General features: G+C 45.7%; 2 protein-coding genes and 2 non-coding genes across 11 annotated transcripts in view; all 4 read left to right on the top strand.

Annotated features, from left to right (window-relative positions):
- Positions 1-339: 339 nt before the first annotated feature.
- ATP5F1B (ATP synthase F1 subunit beta) lies at positions 340-6,675 on the top strand. Its single transcript, XM_037133266.2, has 10 exons — positions 340-500; positions 957-1,139; positions 1,387-1,561; positions 2,449-2,570; positions 2,810-2,994; positions 3,665-3,823; positions 3,955-4,077; positions 5,030-5,242; positions 5,632-5,833; positions 6,422-6,675. The coding sequence occupies exons 1-10, from the start codon at positions 374-376 to the stop codon at positions 6,517-6,519; spliced, it is 1,587 nt and encodes a 528-aa protein (XP_036989161.2). The 5' UTR covers positions 340-373; the 3' UTR covers positions 6,520-6,675.
- On the top strand, positions 1,209-1,283 carry LOC119040334 (small nucleolar RNA SNORD59). The gene has a single exon (XR_005080831.2). It is a non-coding gene; the product is annotated as a small nucleolar RNA SNORD59 (small nucleolar RNA).
- LOC119040335 (small nucleolar RNA SNORD59) lies at positions 2,652-2,722 on the top strand. Its single transcript, XR_005080832.2, has one exon. It is a non-coding gene; the product is annotated as a small nucleolar RNA SNORD59 (small nucleolar RNA).
- Positions 6,676-8,150: 1,475 nt separating the features above from the next.
- The window catches only part of BAZ2A (bromodomain adjacent to zinc finger domain 2A), a 36,121-nt gene continuing 16,341 nt past the window's right edge, over positions 8,151-27,930 (top strand). For 3 of the 8 annotated variants that reach the window (XM_053661911.1, XM_037133242.2, XM_053661906.1), the window contains exons 1-5: positions 8,151-8,335; positions 12,971-13,036; positions 24,061-24,198; positions 25,742-26,335; positions 27,221-27,406. In XM_053661911.1, coding sequence (XP_053517886.1) covers positions 8,332-8,335; positions 12,971-13,036; positions 24,061-24,198; positions 25,742-26,335; positions 27,221-27,406 — 988 coding nt within the window. In that variant the 5' untranslated portion in view covers positions 8,151-8,331. Of the gene's footprint in view, positions 8,336-9,478; positions 9,575-12,951; positions 13,037-13,408; positions 13,629-24,060; positions 24,199-25,741; positions 26,336-26,479; positions 26,570-27,220; positions 27,407-27,930 lie in introns of those variants that run through there. The other 5 variants (XM_053661908.1, XM_053661910.1, XM_053661907.1 and 2 more) reach the window with 5 other exon arrangements.

The following is a 27,930-nucleotide window of genomic DNA, read 5'->3' as shown; positions in this document are numbered from 1 at the left end:
TTCTACCAAAGGAGAGAGCCCAAGGACAGCCAGACAGCCCACGTGTTGCCCAACAGGAAGTCAGCCCTTCTCCTAAATGTACTTCCGCCAATACAGCCTTCGACTGACATCCCTGTAGTCCAATTACGTTTTGAGGCTCTGAGGGTTGTACCCAGCCTGACAAGGTCCAGTAAAAAAAGGAATTCAGATTAGCACCAATTTTGACCAACGGTTGAGACGACGAGAGATTATTAACCTATAGGAATAGCTCTGAGAATGATGAGCAGCAAATTCATCCAATGGACATGCCCACCGCAGAGTAGGCCTCGCCCCAATTGCCGTGGTGTTGGCGGCTGCTAGGGCTGTTGCGTTCAGTCTCGACCCGGACTCCGCCATGTTGGGTCTTGTGGGTCGTGTGGCCGCAGTCTCGGCCTCTGGGGCCTTGCGGGGACTCAGCCCTTCAGCACCGTTACCCCAAGCTCAGCTCTTATTGCGGGCTGCCCCCGCAGCACTCCAGGCTGGTAAGTTCCTTTTTTTCTAGGAGCTGGGATTGTCTTTACCGCCCCATGACCTTGAGCCCGGGGCGGATTGTCTCTTGGGCCTAAAGTATACGGTGCTACAGGGACGCCAGGGCCAGTTTCTTGCTCTTTAACGGCTGGAATACAAGAACGGTTCACCCATGAAAGCTTTTTTCGATCTCGTTACGTCTCATTTAGGAAAATGGGGGCGCAGTGACCTTCACATGAAATGGGGTGCACCGAGGTCTCGAATAATGGGGTTTTGTGCATGAGGTTGGAAGATTGTGCAGGCGCTTTCTGGGTTCCTGCTCTGCCATATCTTTGGACAAGACTTCCCTGCAAACGGAAGGAGGCCGGTCCTGGGCTGAATTCACCGGCCCTTCTGGGTTAAGTACAGTCTTCCAGTGACTTTTAACTGCCCTGACCCCCCTCCTTCCAACATTTTTTTTTGTCTGTTAGCCAGAGATTATGCCGCTCAAACATCTCCTTCGCCAAAGGCAGGCGCCGCCACTGGGCGCATCGTGGCTGTCATCGGTGCAGTGGTGGACGTCCAGTTTGATGAGGGACTACCACCCATCCTAAATGCTCTAGAGGTGCAAGGCAGGGAGACCAGGCTGGTTTTGGAGGTGGCCCAGCATTTGGGTAAGTACAATTTGTTAGGATAACTAAAGAGTTTGTTTAGCTGAATTATTTCCCAAACCAGTCTGTCTTCCTTCTATGATGATTTTATCAAAATGACTTTCGTTCTTCTGAGTTTGCTGAAGCCACATTTAGGTACTGAGAAGGAGTCTTGGTTAATTTGATTTTTCATGCTACCTACACTTCATTAACTACCATGAGGTCGCCTTATTTTTACACATCACCTTGCAGCAATGCCTTTATCTAACAGGTGAGAGCACAGTAAGGACCATTGCCATGGATGGTACGGAAGGCTTGGTTAGAGGCCAGAAAGTCCTGGATTCTGGTGCACCCATCAAAATTCCCGTTGGTCCTGAAACTTTGGGCAGAATTATGAATGTCATTGGAGAACCCATTGATGAGAGAGGCCCCATCAAAACCAAACAGTAAGGATCCTTCTTAACTGCAACTACACACAAAGGAACTGCTTTTTCTTGAAGTTTTATACATTAGTTAACACCTTATATAATGGCAGAATATTCCTGTGGAGAATCCTTGAAATGCTGAAATATTCAGTTATTAAAGCTACACAATGCAATATCTTCTGAAGAAAATCAAGGATGTAGAATTTATGATTGTAGGAGGGCTGGGGGTGGGCTGGGATGGGAGTAAAAGACAAAACTACTTAATTTAAAAAGAAATTCTGATTGTAAAAAACTTGCTACTTAGGATTCAAGTTGATTACTTAGTTAGGTTTTTAAATTTAAAGATTTTATTTACTTTTAGAGAGAGGAAGGGGAGGGAGAAACAGGGGAGGAGAAATATCCGTGTGGGGGAGAGAACATCAGTGGGTCGCCTCTTGCATGCCCCCAACTGGGGCAACCCAGGCATGTGCCCTGACTGAGAATGGAACCAGCCACCTTTCAGTTCTCAGGCCAGTGCTCAGTCCAGTGAGCCACACCAGCCAGCTACTTAAGTAAGTTTTAGTACCAGTGGCTTATGTTGCACGGTTTCTAGAACTTAACTGCATTTTGCTATGTATAATGTGCACCCTTATTCCCCCCCAAAAAAAAGTTGGGCAAAATGTGCATTATACATGGCAAAATACAGTGTATATCATATACTTCCCACTGGTGTGTGAAGGGGTGCTGTTAGTTTAGGACTCAGTAAAAGAAAGATCTTCCTGAAAGTTAGTCAGAAAAAGGGACTGTTGCATCCCAAGATAATGAAATCCCTTTGGTAATAGGAGATTGAGTAAAGGGTTAGACTTGAAAATCTAGAGGAATCCTTCAACAAGATGAATAGACACTGATCTTCTCTTCTGCCTTTGCAGATTTGCTCCTATTCATGCCGAAGCTCCTGAATTCATGGAGATGAGTGTTGAGCAGGAAATTTTGGTTACTGGTATTAAGGTTGTGGATCTCCTGGCTCCTTATGCCAAAGGGGGCAAAATTGGTATGTCAGTGGTGGGTACATATTTTCCAAACCTAACACAGGAAGAAAAAAAATCCTATGATATTATGACTGGGTACTGTCCCTCGCTGATGAGTAGCTTCTGACTTTCGTTCTTCTGAGTTTGCTGAAGCCAGATGCCATTTCTGAGAAGGAAAAAGATATAAAAAACTTTTTAGTTTGCTTCTTAGGAACACAGAACTCTTACTTAACTATTCTTTTTTTTTCTCAACTTGTCCCAGGGCTCTTTGGTGGTGCAGGGGTTGGCAAGACTGTACTGATCATGGAGTTAATCAACAACGTTGCCAAAGCCCATGGTGGTTATTCTGTGTTTGCTGGTGTTGGTGAGAGAACCCGTGAGGGCAATGACTTATACCATGAAATGATTGAGTCTGGTGTTATCAACCTAAAGGATGCTACCTCCAAGGTGAGCCCTGAATTGATGTCTGTATAGTTGGTGCACTAGAAAATTACTGCAGTGGATTGCATTGGTAGATGAAGCCATGGTTTTTGTTTTAATTTTGGTGTCCTAGGAACTACAAAGGAAATTCCTGTCAGTGTTTCCCCTCCAATTTCTAATATACTAGTGTATATTTTTTTTCCTTTTTAACATCAGATTAAATTTCCAAGCTTTCTGTGGTAGCTAGACCTATCATTTGAAAGCTAATTTTGAGGGAAGTTGGACGTGGTTCATATGTCTCATATAACCCTATTTTATACCTTTCACTTACAGTTTATATCCTTCCTGCTACCTCAGTAAAGTGCAGATTTTTACCTCATTAATTCAAGAAATTATCTTGTGTTTTAAACTGCAGCTCTAGAAGGGAAATGAAATTTGTGAATAAAAACATTAACATCTTCTGAGAAGAGTTCTTTTAATTGTTTAGCTGTTTGGGGATCTTGGGTATGTGGCTTCCATACTCTTCTGCCAGGTTTTCCTTTTTCTTTTTTGCCAGGGGAGTTTGCAAATGCAGTTCCCTACCACCTCACATTATATAGTTGAGTTTCCCACATTTGAATAAAGCAGCCATTGGAGCCTGCATACATAATTCCTGAGCTCTGTATTCAGATTTTCTGATTGTGTATGATTACTGCAGGTAGCGTTGGTGTATGGTCAAATGAACGAACCTCCTGGTGCTCGTGCTCGGGTTGCTCTGACTGGACTGACTGTGGCCGAATACTTCAGAGACCAAGAAGGTCAGGATGTACTGCTGTTTATTGATAACATTTTCCGATTCACCCAGGCTGGCTCAGAGGTAAGAGAGAAAGCTTGAGAGGGACTGCTTGGTTCATTTTACCTTTCTATGGAATGATGCAGATGAGTCTAAAGATGCAGACACCTAACACTTTTTATTCTCTATCTCCCCCACCTCTACTGCCCTGCCAGGTGTCTGCTTTGTTGGGAAGAATCCCTTCTGCTGTAGGCTATCAGCCTACCCTGGCCACTGATATGGGTACCATGCAGGAAAGGATCACTACCACCAAGAAGGGATCTATCACTTCTGTACAGGTAAGAACAATGAAATAAGTGAAGGTTTAATTTGTATAAAGGCATGTACAAACCAGTATAAAACCTAGTTACTTACATCTCAAGAGGCTTTTAACTAGGTTCGTGTGCTCCCTGAAATAATGGGTAAGATTTGTGTGTGCATGCTAAAACTGCTAAAAGCTTAAGAAACATTCATATAAAGTAATTGAAGGTATACATGTAAAAGTAGTTTCCAGCCTGAAGGGTAGTCTGTGGAACTATGTGGAAATTGAATGGTAAGTAATATTGGGTTAATGTACTACACGTTTTCAAATGTTTGCAGATGGTATATATAGTAAAATCTAAAAATATGTGTAAATTGGGTAGTAACTTGAATGATCCCTAGTGAACTATTGTAGCGGTGCAGAGTTTTTTATTTCCATTTTTTAAATTGATTCTAGAGAGGGGGAAAGGGAGGGAGAAAGGATGAGATTGATCAGTTGCCTCTTTTTTAAAAAAAATATTTTACTGATTATGCTATTACAGTTGTCCCATTTCCCCCCCTTCACCCCCCCCCCCACCCTGCACACCCTCTCCCACTTACATTCCTCCCCTATAGTTCACGTCCATATCTCATACTTACAAGTTCTTGGCTTCTTCATCAGTTACCTCTTGCATGTACCTCAATTGGGGACCGAACCTTTAACTCAGAAAGTGGCTATGACTACTGTAGAGTTAAAATGTATGAAATAAGAATTAAAATGTAGGATGAAGAGCAAAGGGAAGGACCGTGAAAATTCTTTCATCACTGCTTAGAAGGATCAGATAGTCTGTGAACTCAGCAGCTATTAGGGGTGGTAAGAAGGTTCGTTTGAGGTAGACTCTTGAATGCTAAGAAGCTGGAGTGAGAATAGGGACAGTTCAGAAAAGGGGATGGCTTGAGTAGAATTGTTTGGTTTTCTGTTGTTCCTCATGGCTTCTTGACTCACTTTAGGCCATCTATGTGCCTGCTGATGACTTGACTGACCCTGCCCCTGCCACTACCTTTGCCCATTTGGATGCCACTACTGTGCTGTCCCGTGCTATTGCTGAACTGGGCATCTACCCAGCCGTGGATCCTTTAGACTCCACCTCTCGCATCATGGATCCCAACATTGTTGGCAGTGAGCATTATGATGTTGCCCGTGGGGTGCAAAAGATCCTACAGGTGAGTATTATTTCAGGTGAGATTTGTGTCCTTAAAATGATACAGAGGGAATTTGGGGACTGTATTAGGACCACATTTTTCCTGGTGACTGAATGATTTCGTTTAGATCAAGGAAGGATGAGACAAGAGGTTTCTAGTGGTTGTTAATAGGGTCACTTGGGTTTCCGGGTACTTGGTCTTTGGAATCCAATTCTATCTAAGAGTACCAGATTAGGAGAAGGAAGGATAAGACACTGATCTTAGCTGAGGGTCCTCATGACCACCCCAAGTATGTCTTCTCCTCCACTGACTTCTTTTACTTATAAAGTGAGGTAAGGTGATACTAATGCTTAGGTTTTTGTCCAAATTAAAAGATTGTAAATATTCTGGGCTTTCTTGTTTTCTCATAGGACTACAAATCCCTCCAGGACATCATCGCCATCCTGGGTATGGATGAACTTTCTGAGGAAGATAAGTTGACTGTGTCTCGGGCACGAAAAATACAGCGTTTCTTGTCTCAGCCATTCCAGGTTGCTGAGGTCTTCACAGGACATATGGGGAAGCTGGTGCCCTTGAAGGAGACCATCAAAGGATTCCAGCAGATTTTGGCAGGTGAGATGTTCGGTGTAAAGCTGAACATAAATGGCAGAAAAACCCTGAATTGTCTTGAATGCTTGTGGTGCTGTGTTCCCATTTTAGCAGCCATCAAACAATATATAAATATATCATACCTAATTATATAATGTTGAGAAGTAAAAACAAGCTATTTCCCTTTAATTTTCTCTGGAAAGACCTCACTTCTGAGAGGGAAACATGTTATTACTTGATTCTTGTCAGCCTATACTTACTGTGTTCAGTGTTAGCTACTCTTCTAAGTGTTACAAGATCCTTAGGAAGAAAATATTACTGTGTTACAAATTAGGAGACTTACAGCACAGTTCTAATGTCACATAGCCAAAGGTAGCAAGAATTTGAGCCCAGGTTATGTGGCTCTAGATCAGTTGTTCTTAATCCATACTCTGTATCATATCTTATACATTGGATTTGTGAGGGAAGTTCGTTAAGGAAAGATTTCTTAGGTGACTTGAATTCATCACATTCTGTGGCCTCAGGTGGTAAGGTGTGTAACACACTGCAGAAAGTTGATGTCCCTCCACTTCTCACCAGTTTGATTTTTCTTTTGTTTTTTTCCCCCTACAGGTGAATATGACCATCTCCCTGAACAGGCCTTCTATATGGTGGGACCCATTGAAGAAGCTGTGGCAAAAGCCGATAAGCTGGCTGAGGAGCATTCGTGAGGGAATCCTAGCACTTTTCCTCCAAGCTGTCCCTCTCCTTGTCCCTAATCCAAAAAAATTCAGTTTTCTCTGTAAGCCACATGAAAGCCGTGATTGAAGACATTGTGTTTTGTCTGAAGAGTATTTAAGGTTTACAATAAAATGTATATGCCTCCACATCTGTTTTTCTTGGTCCTAACCACATAGCCAATAGGAATTTTAGAGTGGCCAGCCACAAGAAACAGCACAAAGTAGGCCATATATTTTAAATGGGTCGCCAAAAAAAAAAGCCATTGTCTTGGATTGGTGAACTGTGGGTCTTGTTGGAAATGCACATTGGGAAAAATGGTTGGGATTTAGAAATAACTGGTGTTCTACAACAAGGCAAGGGTTAATAAATGGACAAAAATTTTAATTTTTAGGAAATGGTCTGAAGGGTTAATACTGATATGTGCAAAAATTTAGTCAAAAGGGCTTTGTGGGCCTTCATCTTTTTTTCCCAACCAGAAGAGTTCCTGATTTATATTTCTGTCAAGCCTTGTGTGTTTGTTATGGCTTGAAGAAATGAAGAGTATAAAATGCCATGAAGCCATTCTGAGCTCTGCTAAGATCCTTTACTAAAGTTAGGGAGAGACTTGGGTGTGTTGCATAAGAATAGCAGTTTTCAGGGTTGCTGGCCTTGGGCTTCTGAACTATAATAGTGGAACTAATAATTCCGTCTTCGTTTTATATCATTAGAAGCTGCAGGGTTAGAAGGAATAGTCAAAAGTACACTCATTTCAGTTTGAAACAAGTACCAGTTAATGCAAGGTCGGAATTGGTGCCAGACCCACTACTACCCTCTGGTGGTAGGACTGGAGACTGCAAGAATTGACCTCACCATTTTGAAATTCTTGAAGGCCATTTGCTGGGACGTGGTTCTTGGCTAATGACTGTTTACAAACCAGCTGGGGCTTTGGTCCTAAGGAGGAGTTTGCATCTATAAGCTCCACCCCCGAGGCTTTGAAGTTGGGCAGAAACTGGGCGGGGACGAACATCCCAATTCAGAGGCCCCTGGGGGCTGAAGGTTGGGGAGGGACCTTGGGAGAGGCGGCAGGGGTGGGGTAGCGGCCTCTAAGTTTCCTCCCATTTGCCTTATGACGTCCTTGGCACCACTCTTCTGTGTCAAGTTCTGGACGGAAGGTGGAGCCCCTGAGCCGCCTGTGCCCAGTATTTCGCCCCCAGAAAAAACTGGAATTGGGGAAATGCTGAGTTATGGAGGTAGGGAGCATTAGGTCCTTACTCTAGAGTGAATATGAAGCTGGTTCAGAAGGCCCAAGGGTATGGCTCGGCCTTTTCTGCTTCGCTTTCCTGGGTTATCCAGAGGCAGACCTGGGAACTGTGATCCTAAAGGTCATTTGTATCCTACACCCCCGTCTCAGACGTTCACATCTTTCAGCATTCATCGAGAACCTTCTCCCTCTTACTAGCTGCAACTAGTCATTTCCTTCCCTCTTTACCACTCTCTTTTTCTACCACGCCATTGGAGTGTCAACACAGATCTAACCTTCCTCCATATTTCTCCTGGTTCTGCCCTGTCCTCGCCTCCTCCTCCCTTCTCCACCCAGAGAAAGCCCCGCCCTTCCCTCCTCCCTCTCCACCCCAGTCTGTCACACAGGGACATCACCCTACAGCAGTTCAGGCTGTGGTTTGCAGGAAGCATACATTGGCTTTTTGATTCGTGCTAGTTCCCAGCTCAGTTTGGGAGGCTCTAACGCCAGACTTCACGTGAAGGGGGAACCAAGGTCGGTGAGGAGCTGGGTGGTCCCAGCCCTGGAGCCCTGCCAGCCTGACATGGGTAAGTTTGAGGACCAGCCCCCCGGGAAGGCCTGAGGGATGCCTGCCTCCCTCTCTGGCTGACTCAGCAGGGGTGGGGCCTAACCTTTGCTCTTTTGGGGGGTGAAGGAAGAGAAAAGGGACCATAGGGGTACAGAGCTCAGCCAGTGAGACTGCCGAGCACAGGATCATGAGCATTTGCAAGCTCCAGCTCCAAGGAAGAGCCTGACACTCTCCACCTCATAACCCCTCCCCCCCATTACCCAGTCCCTTGCTCCTTCCCATTTAAGCGACAGAAATTCAAGTAATATTTCGCAGTACACAGTGCTAACCTCCCCCCAAAAGTAAAGCCCATTTTTGGTAGGTCTTTACTCCCCCTAATTTCTCCCAGGCCTTTTAAGTCCCTGTTTTCTCTCCTCCCCCACCCTGACCCACCACCAGGTGGGGGCTGCACTGAGCAGCTGTTTCCTGTTGCCCCAGAGGTTGCTGCAAGGGTGGTGGTGGTTGGGGGAAAACTGAACCTGAATAAAGCCGATTCTCACGGCCCTGCTAGGGCTGCTATAGGCTGCCCCCAACGCCCCAGGCACTGACAACACTGGCTGAGAGGCAAGATTGTGGTTGAAAGGCCTAGGACGTCTTTGCCTTCGTGGCTTCCTCACTCCACAGGCTTTTAAACTTGGGTAGTGCCGAGGAAAGAAGATGGGCAGGCCTTTCTACAGCTGTAGGGATGAAGACTTGAGGAGCCGAAACACAGGAAACCTGTTCACCTAGTAGGGCCGCTGTGCGTTACCCGCAGCAGGATCGGCCTTGATTTCCCTCTCTGGCATTTCCCATTCCTACTTGGGAGTCGTGACTCTCACTGCCTTCCCCGCCCTTGCTTTGTGAAAAGATCTTTGCCGGTGCCCGGGGAGCGCAGGCGGAGCCCTCCCAAAGTCCTCCTGTTAGGACCCACCGCCATCCCCCACGTCACCGCAGAAGTTTCTGTCTCTTCCTGGGATCTGTTCTCTTCCTCCATCTGGGATCCTTCCTGGTTCTGGCCCCTAGGAGACGCCACCCGCTTCCCCCTCCCCCAGCGTATTCTTCGCAACAGCCCTACCCAAGGACTCGTCCTTACCCTAGTAGCTCCTGCCCCTTTAAGTGCTCTCCTCCCCGCCCCCCCCCCCGCCGCCTCCACCACCGCCGCCGGCCCAGGGCTGGGGGAGGAGGCGCCGCCCGGCTGGGCCACCTGCGCCGTCGCCGCCGCCGTCCGGCCCTGCTCCAGGTGAGGCCCGGCACCCACGTCCGGTTCCGCAGTCCCCGGGCGGGCCGCCCCTGCGATCCTTTGCCCCAGGATCCCTAGTGGCCGGGACTCAGGATCTGACCATCCCCCTACGCGAGCTGCCCTTCCTCTCTCCCCCGCACTATCTACTTGCCTATTTCTCCCCTGTCCTCTGCAACCGGAATCCCGAGGCTTCTCACGCCTCTCGGCCAACCTCTCCCGGGTATCCCTCCTATTCTAGACCCATGATCTTCCCCTCCCCTGCGCCTTCTTCGCCAGAAAAACCTCCCGCGGTCTGGGTTTCGCCTCCTCTCCTCTCGAACCAGCGCTTTCCCACGCCATCCTAACCTCCAATGGGAGGGGGAATAACCGCCACCCCAACTCCTCCCCTCCGTAGTAAGGGGGTTGGGGGTTTAGCCTAGACTGCAGCCACTTTCTTGCTCTACTCCGCTTAGTCCTTTAAGTTCAACTTAAGTCACATCTAGAGCTTTTCTCTAGTTGTCATCCCACCCCACCACTTCCCGAGTTTGGGGGTCGGACCTCAGCATCCGCCAACCAGCCCAGGTTGGAAAGGCCTTGTTCTTGGGCCAGTAGACTCGGGGGACTGGGGGGGGGAGGTCGGCGCCCAATTCTTGTGATTCTGGGTTTAAGGGGCTGAGGGGCTATTGGGATTATAGTGGGTGTGGGAGGGGCTGGGACTAAATCTTTAAGGGTATTGGGGTGGTAGGAAAGGCAGGGAAGCCCAGTCTTTATTCAGATGCAAAGGGAGTCCCCACTCCTAAGGGAATTAGGGCTTTCTTCATCCTCCCCTGAGACCATTATGGAGAAGCTCATTGCTGTGTTTGAAACAGGATTGTGCGTGAATCTGAGGTGACACATACCACTTGGAGAGGAGGTGTTATGGGCCTTTTGTTGTGTTATAGGAGAGAAGTAAAATGGTTACAGGGTTGAGGGCCATCTCCCTACTAGTCCCTATCAACTGTATGAACCATTCAGCAAGTGAGGGCAAAGAAGATCTTTAATAATTACTGTATGTATCTCCATTGGGGAATTCCCCCTCCCTCCAAGTCCAGTTGCTCCCCCAGCTCTGACCCTTCTCTTCTTGTGCTCTCACCACCACCCCCTCTCCAGAAATGAGAGGACAAGGGGTTTGGATTTGCTGCAGATTCTTGTGAGTCTTGTTCCATGGGCAGGGAAGAAGCTGGAGGGAGGAGAGTGTGGTCAGTAGTGGTGTTTGGGATTAAATTCCAGGAGTATTTGGAGTGGGAGAGGGAGAAAGGTAGAGGGATGCAAACGAATCCCCTTCTCACTCCCTTTCTTTCTTCCTCCGGCCCCCAGCCATCTGGCTTCAGAGTGGAGCCAGGCACTGTGGCAACTGACCCCAGAGTCAGGGTTGGTGCAGCAGGAACACAAGGAGGGTGGAAAGGGGGAGCAGGTGCTGATTTTTCCCTCCCCATTTTTTTCATTATCTGCCCACTGGCCTAGTTTGAGAGAGGTTTGGAGTGTTCCCTACGTTCCCTTCTCACAAGTTGCTGGGGGAGAAAAAATCATTTCCCCTTTCCCCTCTCTAGTAGCTTCCTAGAAGGAAATAGGGTGAGTGATTGGCCACATCTGATGGGATTGAGGAATGTTTGGGGACATATGGGGTCACTCTGCCCTCTGTCGTCTGGATGTGGGGAGAAGCACAGCTGCTGCCTGGGATGGCTTCTGGCAAGCAGTAAGCGCCCAGTTATTGGGTATATTGACATCTCACCCTCATCCTTTCTCCAAGAGCAAGGGAGATCTCTGATTAGATGGGATTAGGAAGGGTCTCATTCAGAAAGGAAGGTGATTGTAGTCTTTATGCACCAGATGGAAAGAATGGATCTTGCCCCACTTTCTATTCTAATCCCAGGTGGCCCTCTCTTATCCAACACCCCTCTTCCCTACCGATTCTGGCTGAGATAGTGCTAGGGGTTGCCCTGGAGACTAGGCCTGGGTCTCGGAAGGGGTGGGGGCAGTCAAGTGGGGCACAGGAGTAACCGGCTCTTCCGGAGCAGAGCCGAGCTAGCGGGTGGGTGTGTGTGGGTGTGGGGGAGGGGCGTGGCTACACTCGTCTGACCAGCGCAGGCTCCTCCCCTGCCTGCTGTCTCCGACAGGCCTTACCATTGGATTGGGGACTGGGAGATGGGAGGTAGGAAGATTCTCCCTTAGCCAACCTAGAAAAGGGAGGAGGAAAAAAAAAGGATACTGCTCCCTCCTGGCCCTTTCAGAAGCCAGTTTCATGCCCAGAACTCTCTTCTTCACTTGTATCTATCTATCTATCTATCTGTCTGTCTGTCTATCTATCTATCTATCCTTCTCTCTGTCTATCTATCTATCTATCGGGATGGATGAGAGGGCCAGGGCACAGAGGGTGGTATTCCTTAGCAGAAGTTTGCTGGATCCCTGCTTTCTTCAAAGGAAGGACCTCTCTCCCCTGAGTGTATTCCCTATTTACTCGGAAACTTGAGGTCAGCAGATTGTTGGAGAGTCTTTATTTTCTTCTCCAAGGTGACCTATAAATGTGACTTGGGGAGGAGAGAGGGTTTTGGTTTCTTCTTTTTAACCCTGGTAATCTGCTTTTCTTAGGACAGGGAGAGAAACCTTCCTAGTCCTCTTAGCCTCTTCTTTTTGCTGAAGCTCACTTCCTTCTTAGCCTCTTTCAACCATTTGTAGTGGGGAGTGGAGTCTGTCCCTAAAATTCAGGAGGGGCCCACTCCTCTGTAGAGTGAGCAAATCTAATCTAGACTTACATATTTGGCTGTCATGCCCTGTCCCACCCAGTTTTCAGATCTCCCTCATCAGAACCCTAAGGAAAAGGTATTTGTTGACCTCCATGCACATCTGCACAATGTCTGTTCCTCTTCCAGGATACTGAGCCTCAGTTTTGCACAGTTTAGGCCTTTGTTTGTAGAACTGCACTGAATTGAATTGAATTGAATTGCAAACCCTTTTGAGTTGCAAGGAAAGAAAATCTGGTTTCTAGTCATATTTTATCTGTTGGACCTTGAAGGAGTCAGTTAACCTCTCTGGCCTTAATTTCTTTATCTGCTAAACAAGAGGAGGTTGAACTAGAAATTCTCTAAATTCTAACATCATCTATGACACTGTTCCCCATCCTGGGGCCTTTCAATAAACATTTTAGATGAAAGACACACTCTAGTCCTCTGATAGACTTTTCATTCCTATTCTCATTAGGTGTCACACTCAGAAACGTACTGGAACTGTAGAAGAGGTGGACACTTGCTAGTCACTTTTCTTCTTGCTCAGAGCATCCCCTGTTCCTCTGACCAGATTTAGGCTAGACTCAGGTCTTTTCTGTCTGGTCCCAGAGCCAAGCTTCGTTTTCCTACGCACAGGAATCTTCCTGACCCGCAGGGCCCTGCAGATGTCGCTGGGAAAGTGGTGATCCAGGCACGACCAGGCTGCCCCCACAGGACAGAGGTGAGTGGGCAGCAGACACAGCAAGCTCTTGCCTTTCTCCACCCCTTTACCAGACCGAACTTTGCTGACTAACCTTTCCGCTTCTACACTTCCACTTTTCCACTACCCAGCCTGGGAAATAACTACCTCCGAAATTATCTACCCTCCCCCCACCCGTAGGGAAGCGGCACATGCCTTGGTCCTAGAAATTTGGTCTTTTGTTCTGGGTGAAGTAGGACTACCAGTCACAACGAGACGTGCAGGCGGAACTGCCCGGTAAGTTAGGCAGGCACCGCGGCGCTAGGACCCAGTTCCGGATCCGGGAAGGACTGAATGTCCGGCACTAGGACCCAGTGGCTGGGCCGCCGAGGGCGGCTCTCTGACGACCGCAGCTTCACCGCCCCCTCTGGCTTCGACTCACTCCTCCCCCGCCGGCCATGTTGGCTCCACTTGGGCCCCGCGGTTGAGCCGCGTCCCCCTCCCCCCTCCCGGACCCCAGACCCCCTCCCCCCCGCGATCCCCTCCCCTTCTGGCTCCCGGAGCGCGGCCATGTGAACCGCCCGTCCCCTGGGGAGAGACAAGCCCCGAGTCTGGCTGGACGCTGCCACCTCAGGTCTGTTGGGTCTGTGGCAAGGGGGCCTGAGGGGAGGGAGTCCTGCTTTCTTCCGTGGTTTCCTTTAGGGAACACAGGCTTCGAGGCCGCCTAGAGCCTCGCCTGGGACGAGAAGCAGACCCCAGCTTATTTCCACTTAGGATCCAGCCCCAGACGTGGGGGCGTGGGAGTTCGCCCCGAAGAGAAGGGGGCTGGCGGGTCTGCTCAAGACCCCGGGTAGGGCGGTGGGGGCGGCAGTAGCCGTGGAGGCTCCCCGCAGGAGCATCGACGACGACAACGAGGAGGAGGCAGAGAAGCCGCCTGGCTGGTGGAAATGACTCCTGAGGGGCACTCGGGGTGGAATCCCCGGGAGGGGCTCCACCTCCTTGGGTGGGGGTGGGGATTGCCCGAATGCAGAGAGTAGGTGAGGGGGTTCCCTGGGCGGGTTAACCACCTCGTTTGTGGGGATGGGGCGATTTGGCAGCGGTGAGTGGAGGGTAGAAGGGGTTTCCAGAAATCTCAGGGTGTCTCCCTCGGGGGCGGGGTGTGTGTGTATGTGCGCGCGCACGCCCACGTTCTCATGATCGTGGCCAGCCGGAAAGGGCCTTTCAGGAGTGGTGCTCTGCTTGGCTCCCGGCCCTCGAGTCCCAGGAGAATCACCCACTCTAGGGTCCGGGCTGATAGGGTTGACACTGAAGCCTCCGGATTTTAGCTAGGTTTAGGTGCTGAGGGGAAGGATAAAGAAGGATTCCTTTCCAAGGGGGATCCCTCACCAGGGGATCCCCATTTCCGTGGCTGAAAAGATAATCCTGCATCATCCCTTTCTTTCCTGTTCCCAGTTTTCAGGGGAAGGCAATGCCAATAGTAATCGTCCTTTGTGGGATTTATTGGAGTAAGAGATTTGCATCCTTGGAGGGGCGACAGGGGGGTAGCTGCCACCTCCATCTGTACACAAACACCCCCTCCCCCTAGCCTCCCACAGGAAGTGGCCGGGAAATGGCAGCTGTGCGTTTGCTGCTGCGTCTCTTGTTTTGAAATGTCCATTTTAATCAGATTTGGTTTCATTTTCTGAGGCCTCTGGGCAAGCTTAGTTCCTGCCAACCATGTGGTCTGAGAGTCCTTTCGTTCAACTTTTTTTTTTTCCCTCTGGTAAACTTCATTTGTCAACTGGAAGTAGTCACTGTGGTTAATCCAACTGATCCTGACTCCCCTCCAGAGCATCTCTGTCTCCCTGTCTTGATTTTTTTCCTTGAACTCGAGGTCATAGAATAGCAAACTCAGTCATCCACCAGCACTTTCAATACAAATGATGCAAATTCGCTCAGCAGGAGGACTTGGAATCTTTTGTGGCATGAGAGGAGTGGCGTTTGGAGTCCTGCTTAATATATTCTTAAGTATTACATTTTCTGTATTGAAGAGCACCTGAACAACTGAGATTCAGAGGTGAAGGGTAGATTCTAAGATGTGGAAGAGAAGAGGAAATGGGGAAGATTTAACTGTCAGTGGTATTTGTGTGTTGGGATGGAGACTAATTTGCAATGAGGGTGGTGGGCTTGTTCCTCACTGGTGATTCTAGCCTAAAGATAGTCGCTGTGGGAAGCCTGTTAGTTGATAGATTGCTGGAGAGTTTGCCTTCTGCAGAATCAATGAGGAGAGTTAGCTGTCGTATGACTTACTCTTCAGCCCATAGAAGACATCTCTTACTACCCTTTTTGGAGAGTGACAAGCTTTTCCTCTGTTCTGTGTAGTCATGTGTCTAAATTTTCTCTTTCTCCCACTTGGTAACTCCAGGAGATTTCTACTATAGCATATAGTGATAGACTGTGTATTTGTCCACAGGCACATCATTAAATACTGGGTTTGGTTAGAGGTGAGTTGGCCGTGGGAATATATGTATGGTTTTTTTTAAAAGATTGTATTTATTTTAGAGGGGAAGGGAGGGAGAAGGAGAGAAACATTCAGTGTGTGGTTACCTCTTTCCCCCAGTGTGGTGCCTCTTACTGGGGACCTGGCCCGCAATCCAGGCAATTTCCCTGACTGGGAAACGAACTGGCAACCCTTTGGTTCACATGCCAGTGTTCAGTTCACTGAGCCATACTTGCCAGGGTGGGATTTTATATTTTGAGATGAGGTATTGAGATTATTTGGACTATGCCGAAAACTACTTAAGCCTGGCATTTAAATAAACTTTTCATTATTTTCCAGTCACAAACTTCCCGTCTGAATTGTACATTCCTAGAATAAAGGTCCAAGATACGAACATACAAACGTATTATGTGACAGCATCATCACTTTTAAGATATCACATCATTGCTTTTTTCACTGGGGCTTGTTGGGGTTGACATTCTGGAAACAGTAAAAACAAGTCACATGTTATTGTCCTCTTTTTTTCTTGCCCCTCTGCTTGACTGATTGGTTCGAGTTGCTTTCTGATAGGGTTGATTTGACACTGAGTTTAAGTTCCCCTTTCTTCAACCTTTGTTTATCTAAATTGGGATCTGACAGAATAGTAAGTTGATTTTTCCTGTTTGAGGTTGAAAGAATTAAGAAGACCACTGTTTTCTTTGGACTCTTTAAAAGAAATAGAAGTTGAACCTGGCTGGTGTAGCTCAGTGGATTGAGCGCGGGCCTGTGAACCAAAAGATTGCAGTTCGGTTCCCAGTCAGGGTACATGCCTGGGTTGTAGGCCAGTTCCCAGCAGGGGACACACCAGAAGCAACCATACACTGATGTTTCTCCTCCTCTTTCCTTCCCTTCCCTTCTAAAGATAAATAAATAACTTAAAAAAAAAAGAAATAGAAGTTGATTTTGAGAAAGTGGATACGGACATCATTTGATACGTGATTGATCAGAAAGTGTAATGAAACAAGCCTTCTATGGCCTTCTTGTAAAATGGGTGCATTTTTCTATCAGAGGAGTGAATTTCTCAATATTGACCTTTTTTCTTCCCTTTTCACTCTACTCTCTAAAGGAAAACATTTGAGGTATATAGATAGAACTAGGTGGGCTGACCTTAGAGCCAGTCAGAAACCTAGAATGCTCTAAGAGGCTCATCTTGCAGTCTCAGGGTTCTGGAATCGGGTGTTGCTATGAGAGAAGAAAAGCTTGTTAAGGTTACTTGTCGGTGTTGTACTGCTGTTGACCTTTCTTACCACCTCAACTCAGAAGTTGTCTCCTGTATTCTTGTACTGTTAAAATAGTGTGGAACTTAGTCCAGCAACTTACGTGATGTTTGACCTTGTGTGAGATGAGCCAAAGTTTTTATGTCTTAGGACATAGAATGAAGTATAAAACTCTTGAGGTATGTTCTGGGGCACATAGTCTTCCTGGTTTGTTTCTTGGAATGTGGATATCCTCATATACTTACCTTCATAGCCCAAGACTAATACTTTATCAGCATTGGTACACATGGGTCAGAAGGACCATTTTTTACCAGCCTGTCTGTATAATTTTTCAAAGATTTTATTTATTTATTTTTAGAGGGGAAGGTAGGGAGGAAGAGAGGGAGAACAACATCAGTGTATTGTCCGGATTGGGGCCCATACCTACAACCTAGGGATGTGCCCTGACCGGAAATCCAACTGGCAACCTTTCACTTTGTGAGACAATGCCAAATCCAAATGATCTATACTGGTGCAGTCAGTCTGCATAATTTTGAAATTTATAAAATTCTGCAAAGCAAAAAGCTTTGAAGAGTTTTGGCTTTGTTCTTGGAATGGGTCACTGGCAATAAAAGTAGAATTGTGTGCCCTGGCTGTTGTGGCTCAGTGGATTGAGTGGCCTGCGAACCAAAAGGTCACCAGTTCTATTCCCAGTCAGGGCATGTGCCAGGGTTGCAAGCCAGGTCCCCAGCTGGGGGCGTGGGGGAGACAACCAATCAATGTATCTCTCAGACATTGGTGTTTCCCTCTCTTCTTTCTTTTCCCTCTCTTTACTTCACAGGCCCATGCTCAATCCACTGAGCTACACCAACCAGGGCTCCTCCCTCTCTTTAAAAATAAATAAAATCTAAATAACAGTAATAATAATAAAGTAAATTTTTTTAAAAGTAGAATTGTGTTATTGTGCTACTGAGTCTTTTATTCTTCTAGTTATAAAGAATAACTAAGAGGACATTTTACAGCCCTGGCTGGTATAGCTCAGTGGATTGAGCACAGGCTGCAAACCAAAGGGTTGCCGGTTCAATTCCCAATCAGGGTACATGCCTGGGTTGCAGGCCAGGTCCCTAGTGGGGGCCACATGAGAGGCAGTCACATATTTGATAATTCTCTCTCTTCCCCTCTCTAAAATTAAAACCTTTTTTTTAAAAAAGGTATTTTATGGACTAAAAGGATAGCGTAATCCTACCAAAAAATTATCAACAGACTAAAACATGAGGGTTTTTAAGAGACGGGTGGGTGGTCTCACTACTTTTGGTTTCCCGGGACTCCTCATAACCTGCTTCACCAAACAGGATCTTTAACCTGCCTGATCAATTCAGGTTTTGCAGGGCAGCGGGTAGGGTGAGATATCTTCTTGTAGGAAAGGGCGGTGTCCTTAACTGTTAGAGCTGAATTTCTGAGACTCAGGCAGAGCTGAAAGAAAGAAACTCATTACAACCTCTGGAGTGTAGGTTTTAAGTGTCCTGCAATTTCAGAGGCATATTTTAGTCCTCTGACAGTAAAGTGACCAGAGATGTGACAGAACACCTAGCTTAGATTGTTATATGGTTCATTTGTTCAGTCAGCAAGTATTTTAAAATCTGTTTTGTGCCTTGAGTATTCAGCTAAATCAAGCAGAACATTTTACTAATGTAGAGCTTAAATTTATGGCCTTTATACAGTCTTAATACTTCTTTGTTTCCTTGCCTTATTTTCTACAAAGGGACTGCTGTCTGAAATAAGTCAAGATTTGGGGGCCTTTCTTCCTTTAGAAATTGTTATCTCTATGAAGAATGAAGCTGGATTTATTGGTCCTCTGAGAATAGTATGAGCAAAAACCACATTTGTTGGATAAGTAAGTAAGGTGGTAGAAAAGATCTAGTTATTTGTTCAATCTGTGGGTTCAACAAATATGTATTTCATTTGGCCTTTTTATATACTTAGCACTAAATTAGATGCTAGAGTCACATTGGTAGAACTTCGTAACCAGCTGATGTTGTAGAACCTATATTGTTTAGAATAAAAGACAGAGAACAGTCATCTTGTGTTCTCTTGAGCAGCCTGAACATGGCTGCTCTCGCCGTCTCCGCCACCTTGGTGTAATCTTCCTTCTTTCATCATCTTCCTCCTGCCTTGCTGTCCTGCCTAGGAAAGGGGGTTAAGAAAAGGACATTTTGAGGGAATGCGCTTCAGTCAGCATATGCTGTCCTCTGAGTCAGAGTTTGAAGGGAAGGTTGTTACCAGGGCTGTCAGAATGGGCTATGCTGAATGGGGAAGAAGCCTTGTCAGTTTTGTGGCTTGACACTTGGAACTTAGAATTGGTAAGCAGTATTGGAAAGACAGCATAGCCAGGGAAGGGGTTTTTAGATATAAAAGTGAAACCATCCCTGTTTGCAGCATCAGGAACCTTGAAACAGTGAAAACTTTTGGAACTTCCCTAGGGCGCAGGGCAGGAATGGGGCGGCCTTTATATATAAGAAGAGAGGATCTAAGAACACCTAGCTTAGATCGTATCACTCTTTGCACTATTGATATCTTGGGCAAGATGATTCTTTGTTGTAGGCTGTCTTGTATATAACAGGGTCATTAGAAGCACCGCTAGCTTCTACTTATTAGATGCCAGTAACATATACATTTTGTCTTTACTAAATACCCCTCCAGGGGGCAAAATCATCCCTGATTGGAAATCACTATATTAGAGTATGGTGGCTAAATCCAGAGATGTGTAGAGTTGAGAAATATCCTTCATAACATTCACAATTATAAAGCTAAAACAAAGTGGTGTGATTTATTTCCGTAACTATACAGAAAAATTTGCATTTGCTGTTTAGTAAAGATAAACATTGGAAACCTATGAGTGGAATTTTGGTAGACTATATGGGAAGAACAAACCAAAGAGCTTTAGGTTTAGGGACTGCCAAAGTGTCTAGCTGGATGGTGTTAATGTGTCTTGTTTTTCTGTGGGTAGCCTCAGAAGTCTGTTAGGTTTGTCAGGGTACCTGCAACAGTGTTGAAATCTGTAATATTTATTTCAACACTTTGTGCATTGTCAGCCTTTTTCTGTTAAAACCATGTCACAGGTCCACATAGTAGTAACTCTTGAGTTACAACTGAGAGAAAAGCAGCCTATTTGGCCATATGGCAAGGACTTTACTGCTTCAAGCTTAAGGGCCACCATCCTTTAACTGATATAAGTGAAGCATTGAGGATCTTAAGAGATCCATTTACATGCTATTGGGACTGGGTTGGGTTCTGGCCTGATTGTACTTCCTGGTCATGAGAGCTGTCTGCTATTCTGGGGATTGGGCAGATTGATTTCTTTTCTCATTTGGCCAAAATTCTATTAGTTCAAAGGGAGACACTCTGCTTTACTGTTGTCCTTACTAGTTCTAGATGGGAGGGCATAATTTTTCAGTCTTTATTGTGAAAAAAGCATCTTGGGTAGAAAAGGTTCAAGTGAAATAAGCCAGAGTTTATACCTGAGGGAAGCTGTCCACATTTCCTCTGCTTTTCCATTCTGTGATTTCATATTTAAGTTACAGCTGAAATCAAGAGTCAAGTTTCTTATAAGAAAGTATGGCTGGGTAATGGTTTAAATTATACTTATATTTTGGCCTTTTGGTCCTGATTATCTTTTTTTTTTTAAATTTATTTATTTATCTTTAGAGGGAAAGGGAAGGAGAGAGGGAGAGAAATATCAGTGTATGGTCGCCTTTCATGCGTCCCCTGCTGGGAACTGGCCTGCAACCCAGGCATGTGCCCCAACTGGGAATCAAACCTCAATATTCTGGTTTGCAGGCCCGTGCTCAATCCACTGAGCTATACCAGACAGGGCCCTGATTATCTTTTTAATCCTTACCCAGGGATATGTTTAGTGATTTGAGGGAGACGTGAATGTGAGAAATATCAATTGGTTGTCTCCTATATGCACCCTAACCAGAGATCAAGCAAACTTTTGGTATATGGGATGATGCTCTAAGCCACTGAGCCACCTGGCTAGGGCAGCTCTCATTATCTTTTTGAAAACTAAGCAGTCTATACCCTTTCTGTCTAATAATTACAGGTGACATTTATTGAGTGCTTGCTTGGTAACAGTGTGCTAGGTATGTAGATTTCCTCTTCATTTAATCTTATTCTTTTCACTTAATCCTTACAAGCCCTGGAGGTGAGTACTAAAGTTTTTACTAATGATGAAACTGAGGCTCAATAATGTTAAGTGATTGTCCAAGGTCACACTAGTATTAGCAGAGCTGGGATTTGAACTAGAGCCCACTATGTGCTGATCTCACTGCACAGCATAAAGGGTATTTATGTTTCTAGGGGGCCTCTTGTATTGATAAATGAAGTGATTGTGGTCCTGATGACCCTTCAGTAGAGGTTAGTGGAGAAAGAGACCTCAGGCACTAGATAACTTCCCATTCCTTTTACTTATCTGATTTCTGTGAGCCATCCATTTATTCTTATTAGTATATAATTTATGAGACAGGAAATGCTGTGGTCTCCCAGAGTAGCAGAGAGGAGAAGGTCACTAGTTTCCTCATGGATTCAAATAGAAAATGGAAAATGCCCTGGTATGGCTTAGTGGATTGAGTGCCAGCCTGAAAACCAAAAGGTCACTGTTCGATTCCCAGTCAGGGCACATGCCTGGGTTGTGGGCCAGGTCCCCAGCTGGGGGTTTGCAAGAGGCAACCAGTGGATGTTTCTCTGGCACATCGATGTTTCTCCCACTCCTCCCTCCCTTCCCCTCTCTCGAAAAATAAAGAAATGAAATTAAAAAAATAAAACAAAAATGAACTGTGGCCTATCACTGATGGAAGGATTATAGTCCAGTGAACATAGAAAAAGTGTGTGTGTGTCACAAAAACATACCAGGGGAGATGTGGCTATGTGTAAAACTGAGGGAGAGTGAAGATGGGAGTCAGAGGAGATTGGCTCTCTAAGCATAGCATTTCTAGGACTTCTGAAATGAGTTTCTGAATGCCCTCTTTGGTCTGTGATGTAAGCTTTTGAAGGAATCTTAACGAACCTAGAGAATTAGTGAATGAACTTTCCTCCTTGATGTTTTTCATTTCAGAGGGATCCTTAATCTCATGATGTTTATTTTCCAGATCTCTTACTGCTGTGGAATGGCCTTAACTATGGGGAATATCCTGGGGGATCCTGAGGTCTTTCTCTGTAAAGACCCAGTTTCTTCATTGGTGCATAGCAAGTTTAGGTTTACTGCTTATTTTAGAGTGAAGACAGGAAAATAAGTCAATCCTAAAAACTTTTTTTCTGAAATCAACAAAAAATACAATAGCTTTTCTTTTTAATTTTTTTTTTAATTTATTAATTTGAGAGAGAAGAAGCGGGGAGGGAGGGAGAGAGAGAGAAACATTATTTGTTGTTCCACTAGTTTTTGCATTCATTAACAGATTCTTCTTGTGTATGGACCTCACAGGGCATCTAACCTGCCACCTTGGTATATCAGGATGATGCTTTTTAACCAACTGAGCTATCCAGCCAGGGCACAAATTGGTTTTATTTCTTTTTTATTATTATTATTTTAGTTAAGCCCTGGCTAGAGAGCTTAAGTAGAGAACATCTTCCCCATATGCCAAGGTTGTAGGTTTGATCCCTGGTGAGGGCACATACAAGAATCAACTAATGAATCCATAAATAAGTAGAACAACAAACTGATGTTTCTCAGTCTCCCTTTCTCTCTCAAATCAATACATTTAAAATTGTTTAAAATTAAACTTTTAGTTAAAATTGATGAAAATAGAGTTAATTATGATATTTAGCCTGGAAAGTCTTATAGCTATCATACCGTCTCCTATACAGGGTTCATATTTCATGCTCAGAATTATGTTAAATTTGAATATCACCGAATGGTGTCTAATTTGTATTATCCAGCACAGGGGTCCCCAACCTCTGGGCCACAGACCAGAATCAGTCAGGCCTGCTGCACAGCAGGAAGTGAGTTTGAATGTAATATACTTGAATTATCCTGAAACCATCCCCTCCACCCTGGTCCCTGGAAAAATCATCTTCCATGAAACCATTCCCTGGTGCCAAGAAGGTTGGGGACCACTAAATACTCAGGAACATAATATATTCTTAACCAATTTATTTATTTTTTTAAAAAGTTTTGCTTCTGGTTCTTTTTTAAAAGATTATTTAAAGCCATCTAGGTAAGCTTACTCCCTCATCTTGGGAACTTGATAAAGAAATCTTTCTACCTGAATTCTTCTGCTCTTTTAAAAAACATGGTAACCCAAGGAGCTACTTTTTTAGTATCCATGAATATCATGTCCCTCACATCAAATTAGTATGCACTAGTATATACATTATAAGTATCTGATTGACATGTCAGACTACCAATAATTCTGGCTTCTGCTTTCTTTCTTCCCTCTTTGCTCTATCAAAGAAAAGTTTATTCTGATCAAAGGCTTTACTAGTATATCACCTCATATTAAGGACAGAATGAAAAGCTTTTTTAACTCTCCTACCTCCAGATGAGCCATTGCACTTTACAAATACAAATACCCAGCTATTCTCTCCATGACCTTTTCCATTTAAACCACAGAACCAGAACTTTATGAACCATAGTAGATATAATAGTAGTGTTTCTTGGGACGCCCTTTTGATAAATTTTTCACCTCTGATACTTTTCTGAGCTATATTCTTGGAGAGCATGGTATTTCCCATGGAAAAAGAAATGTTGCTGGATATTTCAGTTTTGCCATTATGGTCACTTTCCTGAAATGTATTCTTTTCAAATCCCTTTACTAAGGTAACAATATTACGTTATTCAGATATCTAAGACTATAGATAGGATAATGTAGAAATTGTTTAATGAGAATAATAAAACAAAACAGGCTATATATCAATTATGCTTCTTGGCCAATACCCCCATTTCCATGGATTCCTATCAAAATGATGGCTTTGAGAACCTTCTGTGGATCTCTGGCCTTACCTTGAAGGGGGGTGGGGTGGAGAATGTTAAATTATGCAATAGGGGGCTAATATCTAACATAGAAGGGTAACTTGGGCTAAGAGTTTAAGAAGGTGGGGCTAACAGACGGGGAAGACTCCAGCAGGCTTGCATCTTGGTTGTTCTCACTAACTCTTCTTATCTCTACAAGGCTGACTGCCTAGGGTATGAGTATGTTTCTTTCTCTTTTTTTTAATCTGTCGCCTCCCCCTAGTACTTAGGTGGAGAAGGGTAAGTACATAGTGGGGGAGGGGTCATTCCCTGTAGAAAATTCCAGGTGACATAACTTTGTTTAACCACCAGTATTTTTTTTCCCCTTCTCTTTCCTCTTCTACAGAAATGGAGGCCAACGACCATTTTAACTTTACTGGCCTTCCCCCTGCACCTGCTGCCTCAGGACTGAAACCCTCTCCCTCCTCAGGGGAGGGCCTCTACACTAACGGGTCTCCCATGAACTTCCCCCAGCAAGGGAAAAGTGAGTGTGAGGCCGCATGGCCTGGGGAGGGAGCAGGCATTATTCCTTTAGAGCAGACTGATGAAACAAGATTCGGTTCTCCTCTGGGCCAGCTACCTCACAACAGTTAAGGGCCACTGGGAAAGGGACAACTCCAGCTACTGAAGGAAAATCCAGCTTCTAAGAACAAGCTCTAGGGGGTTATGGAAGCCACACTTTTAGTCTTGACTTAAGGTTGGAAGCGATTAGAAAAACATACTGTTTTTTTTCATCTTAGCCTACTATTGTCAGCCCTGTTCCCTGGCTACTGCCAGAGAGTGGTGAGGTGGCTAGGCTTCTGATAACCAGGTTGAACCCACGAGAGAGATAAAGGGCCCGCCCTCTGAGAAGCTGTATTTAGAATTTGGAGAAGCCACATCTAGAACTGAGGGGTGGAGGGGTTTGGTGAAGGTTGGGATGTGTTTGCCTTTCAGTTCATGCAGCAGAAAAGCAGGCAGATAGATGCTTGTGCCACCTCCTATCCCTATGGATGGAAAATAGGGACAGGGAGAGTTTTCATGTTTGCTTACCAAGTTCCCCAGAGAAAAAAAATCAAATTCCAGATAGATGTGTTATTGCAGGGATCAGGTCTTTTCCTGGATTTGGCTTATCAGTTTCTGTGTACCATGGTTCTGCCAAGTATCTCTCTAATTTTGCCAGGGTTTCAGGTATTTTATGCTTGGAAGCAAAGAGAAGCCCAAATGCTTCTTTCCTTCCTTGCAACAGAAAATACTGCCATAGACTTATACTTCTACCTCTCCCTCCTATCCACAAGGGGGTAGCAGGTAGCTAGAAGCTCTTTATTTCACCTATTCTCCCCTAGCTTCCTTATGTTTTCATCCCTTTTATTTTGATAGTCCTCCAGTCTAGAAGTTGCCATTGATACTGAGAACTGAAGTCTGCATTACTAGTCATGCAGAGATTCCCGCCTCCTCTCCCTGCATATTACTCTCCAGTGCCTTATGGGGAGGGGCCAATCCCAGCTTCTCAGCTGGGATCTTGCTGCTGTGGTGACTACAGATTCTATTCTTAGCCCAGCACAAAGTGCTGGATCTGCATGTGGCAGTGAGGTGGAGGCTGTCCCTTTGATGCCACTGTGGGACCAAACAGGCGCTGGGGGGAAAGGGGGAATTCAGTCATGCCACTCGAGGGGAAAATTCCTCTAGAGAATGAGGATGGGAAAGAATGCAAGTCATTGTAGGATGTCTGCAAACAGCTTCATTTAAACAAAATAAAAATCCCTGAGTATCAGTAGCAGCCAGCTCCCTGCTGGTCACTCCTGTGGTAGACCAGGAGAACTCCCCAGCCCCCTACTCAGGAGCCTCAGTAGCAGTTGCTAAGCTTACATCCAGGAGCATCTGTGTTGGGTGTTCCCTCGAGACTAAAGAGCTATAAATATAGCAGAGGGGGAATCCCCCTCCCCTTCACCTTCCCTTTTTCTAGTCAGTGTTATTCTTTTGGTAGAGTTGGTAGAGTTACTTGCATACATGTCTGTAACTGACGCTTTTCCCTCCTTCTCTGCCAGGTTTGAATGGGGATGTGAATGTTAATGGCTTATCTACTGTATCTCACACTACTACTTCAGGGATTTTGAACTCTGCTCCCCACTCCTCTAGCACCTCACACCTCCATCACCCCAACGTGGCCTACGACTGTCTCTGGAACTACTCACAGTACCCATCTGCCAATTCTGGCAGCAACCTCAAGGACCCACCCCTTCTCTCCCAATTCTCGGGGGGACAGTACCCACTCAACGGCATCCTTGGGGGCAGCCGGCAACCTTCATCCCCAAGTCACAACACTAACCTTCGGGCTGGGAGCCAAGAGTTCTGGGCCAACGGTACCCAGAGTCCCATGGGGCTCAACTTTGACTCACAGGAACTGTATGATTCCTTTCCTGACCAGAATTTTGAGGTGATGCCCAACGGACCCCCTAGTTTTTTCACCTCCCCACAGACTTCTCCCATGTTGGGCTCCAGCATCCAGACTTTTGCACCCTCCCAGGAAGTAGGGCGTGGTATCCACCCTGATGAGGAGGCAGAAAAGGAGCTGACTTCAGTCGTGGCAGAGAATGGCACTGGCTTGGTAGGCAGCCTGGAGCTGGAAGAAGAGCAGCCAGGTATAACTGTGGGCCTGTGAGCTGGGCTGGGAGAAGGAAAATGGGGCTGTGGGGGCAGTGGCTTTTTGAGGTGAGGAAAACTTGTCTTTCCAGCTCTCTGCAGTGGAGGCTGATTTGCATGTTGGTGATTAGCAGAGCCAAGTAGCTGGTGTTTTTGTGGCAGCAGCACCAGCTCGTGAGTGGGAGTGCAAATTATTTCAAGCTCATGCAGAGCTGCTGGCCTGGAGAGGGCAGGTGGGCGAGCCTGAAACAGCCCCAACAGTCACCCTGCATCAGGGCTTCCAAAATATAGGAATGGGCTGGGGGACTAGCAGGGGGTATTGAGGGCATTTTGACTTGATTATGGCAGGGCTAGACTGGCTGCTAAAGTGGCCCGAGCCCTGGTAGTGACTGGCACTCAAAGGAAGCAGGCAGAGCATACTATTGCTTGTCTGATCACAATTTTGTTTCTTTTTTTGTTTTTATGAGCATTGGTACATGTGATCATCCCTTCCATCTTTTCCCTCTAAATAAATAAATGCCTAGTTTGCTATTGATTCCAAGTATAAGGCCGACCACCCTATAAAATTACAGGATGCTTTCTCCGTTTACTACTCCCTATTTCCACTGAATGGGGGAAATAGCTACAATCACGGTGGAAGTCATGTCTCAGACCCCATATTCCTACCCGCCCCCCCTTTATCTGCTGTAAGATATTGATAGTACTCAGTAAACATTGTGCCTACTGAAAATATCTGGATATGATTGGTATCTAACATAGAACCGGCATCTATAAATGTTGAAAGAAAGAACATCTCTCTAAGTAAAGATCGACTGCCTCCTATAGCTAAAGGAACCAGGGGAAAGCACTGATTTTGACTTCTGCTCTCTCTTGGTATTTCCTAGAACTAAAGATGTGTGGCTACAATGGCTCCATCCCTTCTGTGGAATCATTACACCAGGAAGTCTCAGTCTTGGTCCCTGACCCCACAGTGAGCTGCTTAGATGATCCTTCACATCTTCCTGATCAACTGGAAGACACTCCAATCCTCAGTGAAGTCTCTCTGGAGCCCTTTAACACCCTGGCACCAGGTAGGTTTGCAGGCTGGCTCCCTTCAATTTAACCACGCAGAAGATAGCCAGCTTGTACTGCCTGCAAGAGAAGTAAAGCAGGGGAAAAGATTTGGGAATTAGGGGTGTCGAGGTCTCCAGATACTCCTGTGACAGACTACAGTCTCATGCCACTGGCCTGACTGGGTGAACTGCCCTCTGAGCTGAATTGGTTCATTTCCTAGGTTTTCTCCCAATGTTCCCTTTGGCCAAGAGCCCTGGGCTTTAATAATTCACTGGATAGGGACTTATTACCACACAGTTGGGCTGTTTGGGTTCTTACTAAGCAGGAAGAAGTCATTTGCCAGTAAACAATTACCTTTCACTCCACTGACATGTAAGAAAGGCCTATTTTATAATAAATGGTAGAATTTTGCACTGGTCTATGGGTTGTTATAGTGCCCTTGCTTTTCCCTTCATTTCTACTTTTATAATCCCCTACAGCCTAATGAATTCACTCTTTCATGAGGGGGCTATAAATTTTCCCTAATTTATTATTAGAAAGA

Source organism: Artibeus jamaicensis, unplaced genomic scaffold, assembly GCF_021234435.1.
Source record: "Artibeus jamaicensis isolate MK-2021 breed Jamaican fruit bat unplaced genomic scaffold, CSHL_Jam_final contig_233, whole genome shotgun sequence".
NCBI classification, from domain to species: Eukaryota; Metazoa; Chordata; class Mammalia; order Chiroptera; family Phyllostomidae; genus Artibeus; species Artibeus jamaicensis.
This window is presented reverse-complemented; position numbering and strand designations above follow the sequence as displayed.

Bases quoted from the DNA above. Each gene is read 5' to 3' on its own strand.
- ATP5F1B (XM_037133266.2), top strand. From the start codon at position 374: ATGTTGGGTCTTGTGGGTCGTGTGGCCGCAGTCTCGGCCTCTGGGGCC. The intron at 501-956 runs GTAAGTTCCTTT...TTTGTCTGTTAG, and splicing joins CCCCGCAGCACTCCAGGCTG to CCAGAGATTATGCCGCTCAA. The intron at 5,834-6,421 runs GTGAGATGTTCG...TTCCCCCTACAG, and splicing joins ATTCCAGCAGATTTTGGCAG to GTGAATATGACCATCTCCCT.